Source organism: Monoraphidium neglectum (genome assembly GCF_000611645.1).
Source record: "Monoraphidium neglectum strain SAG 48.87 unplaced genomic scaffold scaffold03280, whole genome shotgun sequence".
NCBI classification, from domain to species: domain Eukaryota; kingdom Viridiplantae; phylum Chlorophyta; class Chlorophyceae; order Sphaeropleales; family Selenastraceae; genus Monoraphidium; species Monoraphidium neglectum.
This window is the reverse complement of record NW_014010348.1, coordinates 1-6789: the sequence shown is the minus strand read 5'-3', so window position 1 is coordinate 6789 and position 6789 is coordinate 1. Positions and strand designations below refer to the sequence as shown.

At 65.5% G+C, this 6789-nt stretch overlaps 1 protein-coding gene across 1 annotated transcript; it reads right to left on the bottom strand.

Moving 5' to 3' along the window:
* Window positions 1-788: 788 nt before the first annotated feature.
* MNEG_12507 (hypothetical protein) lies at window positions 789-6642 on the bottom strand (the record flags this gene model as incomplete). The annotated part of the gene is made up of 13 exons (XM_014039021.1): window positions 789-952; window positions 1351-1556; window positions 1786-1839; window positions 2028-2271; window positions 3159-3324; window positions 3550-3814; window positions 4285-4373; window positions 4633-4727; window positions 5109-5179; window positions 5471-5573; window positions 5819-5867; window positions 6180-6277; window positions 6634-6642. Coding segments are annotated over 13 exons (1613 nt in total), but the record flags the coding sequence as incomplete, so codon positions are not given.
* Window positions 6643-6789: the final 147 nt, after the last annotated feature.

Below are 6789 nucleotides of genomic sequence, written 5' to 3'. Positions count from 1 at the left end.
ACGCACACACACACGCACACACGCACACGCACACACGCACGCACACGTTGGCGCAGCAGCGTCAACGTGCCTGCCTGCGTGCGTGTGTTGCATACACAAAAACGCATCAACGCACCCAACCACTGGCACGACCGACACCACGGACTCGACCCCCAGCCCCGCATGACATCCCCCACGCCCCCTTCCTTTCGCAAGCAGTAACCCCGCCCCCCTCACTTGGCGCCCGTCTTGGTACAGCAGCACGCGCCCCGAGGCCGACTCCCATGTGACAGCCACGTGATGCCACTGGCCGTCGGTGGCCGAAACCCCCGACAAATGGTCTGCCAGCGTCCCCTCGTCTTCCATGACGGAAACGCCCCTGGAGAGGTTTTGTCATCGCGGCGGGTATACATGGGTTTTCTCTCTGGTTGGCTGTGGCCGTCAGCAAAAGAGATTGCGATTGCAGAGCCCCGCGGGTGGTCCGCTGGCCGCTGCCTTTCTCGGCACAGAGGGCGTGGAGGAAGAGGGGTCGAGGCGCGCCGGCGGTGACGCGGGGGCGGCCGCCGCCGACCGGCGCGGGGGCCGCGCGGCCCCGGTGGTGGGCCCCCCGCGACCTCAGGCGGTCGAAAGAGCATCGAGCGCCCCGCGCCGCGCGCGGCCGCCGCTATTCGCCGGAACCGAAACCGCCCACCAGCTGTTATAGTTGAGGACCCTCGCCAGGAACCCCCCACCAGCTGTCATAATTCAGAAACACCACCAAAACGGCCCACCAGCTGTTATGATTCAGAAACCCCACCAAAACCGCCCACCAGCTGTTATAGTTGAGGACGAGGAAGGAGTTGTCCTCCTGCTGGTAGCGGCCGTGGGCGTAGCTGAAGGGCACCCCGGGGCGGCACGTGTCGACGGACTGCATCCAGAACTCGACGGTGATCGCGGTGGAGGGGAAGTCGTGGAACTCGGGCACCATGAGCACCTAGGCGGTTGGGGTTAGGCGGTTAGGGGCGGTTGGGGGCGGCAGGTCGTCGGGGTTTAGACCTGTGTTCGGGTGAACTGGGAGATGGGGGGTCGACACTTGGGGAGTGAGCTGGCACGGGGTCGGGATCTGGTGTGGGGGCCGGCTGCGGTTTTCGCTGGGCTGCAAGGGCTGCGAGGCTGCGGGGCGCTGCTTGGCCGGCAAGGGGGCGAGCGCTGCGCTTTCGGAGCCGACACCGCCGGCGGGCGGTCCAGGGTGTATGTGATGTGCTGGGGATGCAAAACCAGAGCAGCAGCGATGCAAGATGGGCGGCAGGGGCAGCTTCCAGACTCTCCGGCCCGCGCAGAGCACAGACAGCACAGCGCAAATGGCAGATCGCAGGGCAAGGCATAGCAGACGGGCCGCTGATGGTGGGGCGTGAAGGGACGGCGCGCGGGGGTTGGGGGCCCAGAACGACGCGCCTGGTTGTCGTGCAGGCGCATCGCGTAGCCGGCCTTGCCGGGCGCCGGCGGGGCGCCGGGCGTGCCGTCCGGCAGCGTGAGCGGCGCGTAGGAGTAGACCCACTCTGGGGGGTTGGCCCGCAGCTGCAGGTGGTTCTGGTTGGCTGCGGGGTTTGAGAACGTGGGCGTGTTGTTTGGGGGGGGGCGAGAGGGGTCAGGCAGCGGTTGGTTCATTGGTGGGCTCTGGCTGGCATTGTTTGTGATGCAAAATTCGAGGGGAGGGGCAGGAGCGCCACGTCAGCAACCACCGCCTGGCAGCGCCGGGAGGGTCAGAATCAGGGCGGCGTCGACACAGCCGCGTGGGCCTATCACACGTCCGGCGCGCGCGCGCACGCGCGGGGGCCTCGGAGCGGCGGCCCCGCCCCGCGGGATCTGCCAGGCGCCCGTCTGCGGCCGGCCGGCGTCGACGTCGCAGCACCCGTGACGCCACAACAGCAGCCCTAGCTGCGCTTTTCGCGCGCGCATGCACACGTCCACGCACGCGCACGCGCGCGCGCGCACACACACACACACATACACACGCACTTAACACTAGTCTGAATCGCCACACGAGCCCATCATCGCCGCGGCCCCACCTGTGCGGTCCACCGCCACAAGCGCGTCCGCGCCGCCCTCCGCGCCGACGGCCTTCACGCCTTCCGTATCGAACACGTACAGCGCCGCCAGCCCCTCCTCGTTGTCGGGCCTGTTGCGCCACATGTTGCGTCTGACGTCATCCTGAGTCAGCACGCGGCCCCACACGCGCAGCTGCCGGGGCGCGTAGGGGGGGATGGGGTCGGGGATGAGGTTGGGGTTGGGGTTGAGGCGAGGGGGGACGGGCTGGGGGTGAGAAGCAGAGGGAAGATGCAGAAACAGGCTGTAGCGCAGCCAGTGCGGGGCTTCAGGCGCGAGGCGCGAGGCGAGGAACGGATGTTTTGAGCACGAAGCGGTAGGTGCAATTGCATTGCGCAGCGCGCCTTTCTGTCGGCGTGCGGCGCTGGGCTCCTAGTCAGCTGCGGTCGACGACGCACACAAGAAGTGACCGCGCTGGCACGCCCAACTCCCCTGCTGGACCGCGGCATTCACAGCCACCACGCTCCCGCCGGCCGTCCCTCAAACATACCAAGCCTACAAAACACGATTGGAAACAGGCAGGATCGAACACGCCGCCCTCAATATATGGACGCAGGCCAGCCGCCTCAAGGGGGAAAGCAACAGCAAGTGCCCAAAGCCCTCACAAAGGCGCGCAAAGGCCTCAAGGGGGGCGCTCACCACGGCCGGCTCCCCAATAGCGGACCCGCATTGGCGGGGGAGAAGCAGCCCCCAGGCAGCCCCCGCCCTGTCCCAGCACGCCGCGGCGACTCATCCCTGCTTAACCCCCGCCCGAAAAGAACAACAGCTGTAATCAGGCAACATTAAACACCCGGCCCTGAATTAATGGACGAGCGCCATCCACCCAAAAGGGAAAGCACCAATTACGGCAGCTCACCATGGCCAGCTCCCCGTCAAACGCGTTTTTGGGGGGAGGGCGCTGAACAGCGCCCCAGGCAGCCCTAGCCCTAGCCCTGGCCCGGCGCGTTGTGGCCTGTCGTACCTGGGTCAGCCCTGCCCTCACCACCCTCAAAAGACAGCTCGAGACACGCAGAACGGACACCTGACCCCAACTTGAACCTGAACAAAAGCCAGTCGCCGCAGAGGCGCGCAAAGGCCTCGAGAGGAGCGCTCACCACGGCCAGTTCGCCATCGAACGCGTTGGCGGGGGAGAAGCAGCCCCCCAGGCAGTCCTGGTCCTGGCCCAGCGCGAGCGCGCCGTCGCCGCGGCGGGTGGTCTTTGCTGCGACCTTGGGGTCGACGCCGCCCTCCTTGGCCGGCTTGTCGTCGACGGCGCCGCGGCTGGGGGGGGTGAGGGTGTTGTGAGGATCATTTTGAGCGAAGTGTGGGGACGGAAGCGCCCGCTCGGTTGTGTTGAGGGTGGGGTGGGGGGGTGCGCCGGCTCAATGCAGGCGGGGCAACATGGCCTTCAATGCATAGCTTTGTGGGACAGACATGAATCTGGCGGGGGCCTCGCAGCGGGGCGAAACTGTTGCGACACTGTTGATCATGACTACCCGATCGCACCGGCCCGCTGTGCCGCGTCGGCCCCCCCTCAAACCGATGACCCGGGCGCCGCCGCCACCGGTCTTGCGCGGCCAAACGCCAACCATGCCGCCCCCCCAGCGCACGCACTCGCTCTTCCAGAAGGCGGTCTTCTGCTCTCCGTCCAGGTACAGCCGCGTGGTGCCGTCCTCGTGGTCCCAGGTGACCGCGACGTGATGCCATTTGTCGTCCACCCAGCCCGCGTCAAAGTCGATCCAGTTTTCTGCGTGGGTCGAGTCCGTGTTCTCTGCGGGCAGCAGCGAGAGGTGGGTGCGGTGAGGTGTGGTCAGCTGCAGTCCGTTGTGGTCCGATGCGATCGGTTTCAGTCGGCTGCGGTCGGTTGCTGTCAGTTGCTGTGAGACAGGTTCCGGACGGGCCAAGATTGCCGTCATGTCGGAATGCTGAAGGGGAGATAAGCGGCGGCGGCGGCGCGACCCCAGTTCACGGCTTGTCTGAGCGTTGCCAGATCCGCTGTGATGCGGGGCCTGCTGACTCAGCCTCAACGCAGGCCGGCGCGCGCCGCAAGCCAGTCCGGGCGCACACGCGCGCCCTCCCTCCCCCTACATTGCTCAAACGACACAATCCGGGCGGCGGCGGCGCGCTCGTGGGATCGCGGCCGTTCGAGAGGGGAAAGGCGCGTCCCAGGAAAAACAGGGTGGGACGTGGGATGCCCCCCCCCCCCCCGCATATTCTTGCCCGCCGTCGCCGCCCGCCCACCGTTGCTGTTGATGTGAACGCTGACGGCCCCGGCGGTGCTGTGGTCGCTCCCAAAGGTGCCGCCTGTCAGCAGGAAGTTCTCGAGGTACCTGCCGCGCGGAGGTTACGGTGGTGACAGTCAAGCACAGAGCGCCTTTCGGCGGCCGCTGCTGGGGCCGGCCCGCAGGGCAAGGCGCAGGCCGGCAGCAGAGGCTGTTGCGGCGGGCGGGGGGCACTCGCCCGTTGCCCAGCCACCGCGGCCCCCCAACACACACACACACACACACACACACACATAGACATACACACACATGCACATGCACATGCACACACACACACACAAATACACACAGAAACACACACACACACCTTTCTATGCGGATCGCATCATCAGCAAAGTCTGGGCCCGCCGCCGGGTCGTCGCCGCGGGGGGCTGCGTAGCTGAACATTTGAGAGTACACATCCTGCAGGGCCGGCATCAGGGTTTAGGTTTGAAGGAGTGGCAATTACAGGGGGTGGTGCACAACCAAGGGACCGTGCAGGCCTGTGTGGATGTGACGTAATAGATGTGTTTGACGAGCGGAAACGGTGGAACGCCGATTTCTAGGGCAGCAGGCTCAAGCAGCAGGCTCAAGGGACCGTGCAGGCCTGGCACCGAGGCGCCCGCCTCGGGCCCCTCAACCACGGCCCCGCGATCCGCCACAATCGAAGCCTTCTGTCATATTTCAACCCTCCCAACCGCAAGTGACGTCACACCCTCTCCTCCCCGACAAAGCCCACCCCCTCCCGTTCGCCTGCGTGCGGCCCGACGTGTCCAGCGCCTGGCCGCGCGCCCAGAACTCCACCGTGAAGGACTTTTCGGGCATGCCCTTGGTCTGCTTGTTCAGCGCGAGGTTGTTTTTGAACTCCAGCCGGCCTGCAGGGTGGGTTTCACAAACACGCACAGACAGCGGCAGCGCGCGGACATGCGTCAGGGCCATGCCTGCACGTCGCGTCGAGGTTGCTGAAGAGGGGTCGAGCGCTGCCCTTGTTCGCAGGCCTTCCGCCCTGCCGCAACATATGGGTGGCACCTGCAGAGAGGAGCCCGGACTGCAGGAAAAATGCCCCTTGAAAAGCTCTGTTGCGGACCCAGCCACTCTCAAATTCATCACTTCTCCCCGATCTGAACGGGAGCGCTCGGGCGCCGCGCGGCGCCCCCGGCCCGCACCCGTGCGCAGGGAGTTGGCGGCGGGCTTGATCTCCACGTCGCCGCGCTGAGGTGGCGTCGCCAGATGCAGGTCGTTGCCCTTCCCAGAGGAGTCCTTGGCCACCTGTGGGTTTCGAGGCGGGGCGGTCCGGGGAAATTATTATGTGCATTGCATGCATGAGGTCAAGCACTGCATGGAACGGAAGGCCCTGGATTGCCGTCAGAAGATTGGGATGTGCACAACGCCTGCGGTCCAGCGGCCGGCTCAGCGCTGCAGGCGTGTGCCCAGCCGGCCCGCCGGCCTGCTGCACGGCCCTGTTGTCTGGCCCCAGGGGCCCGGTCAATGCTTTGATGCGCGCCAACGCGCACCACGTGCGCCCTGAACTCGCCCCCATCTTTGTCCGGCTCGTCAAACTTCCTGTAGGGAGAATCGAAGTACGAAATAGATAGGCGTCAACAGGAGATATCGCAGCCTGACATAAACACATATATGCTGTGAAGCACAGGAGTCTAGAGGCGCGCCTCTTTGCAAAAAACAAGTCCTCTGATCATGTCAACAGCCGCCAACGGTCTGGAGCGGCAGGCGGCGGCGCAGCATCCCATCGGTGCAACGCTTGAGTGGCTGCAAGCCACGCGCACTGGTGGGTAATGCTGCGGCTGGCAATCGGGCGCTCATGCGCAGCAAGCCGCAGAGTCTGGCGGTGTCCCAAAGGTGAGCAGTACAGCCCACCAGTAGGCCACGAGGTCTGCGTGGTTCTCCAGGCCCGATGCCAGGCGCATGGAGCGGATGATGTCACTCTGACTGCGCTTGACCTTCCAGAGGCGCACCTGGGTCGTTCCAGAGGAGAAGCCGAGGGGTTGGCAGGTCAGGAGTACCATCGGGAGAACCGGGGCTCGGCTTTTAGGCTGAGACTGCCGGTCAAGCGTGGGCCGGCTGACGCCGCTTTACCTCCTGTTCTGTTTCTCCCATCTGACCCCTGGTTCGCAGCACCTTTGCCCCTGGCGCCAGCCACCCCAGTGCCCACCGCCCACAACGGTTCATCTCGCACAATTCAAGACACCCACGCGCCCCCGTGGAAGCCGCCGTGGCCTGTGCCTGCATCAGTGCCAAAACCGCCCGACCGTTGCCGATTTAGTGCCCCGGCCCTGCCAGGCGGCAGCCATTCCAACCCCAAACCCCCCACCTCATCCATAGCGCCGTAAAAGCCCTGGGAAGCGTCCGTGCAGCCGCCGAAGCAGTCCTGTTTGATTGTGTTTGCACGCGCACGCGAGCGCGCATGTGTGTGTGTGTGTGTGTGTATATGTGTGTGTGTGTGTGTGTGTGTGTGTGTGTGTATGTG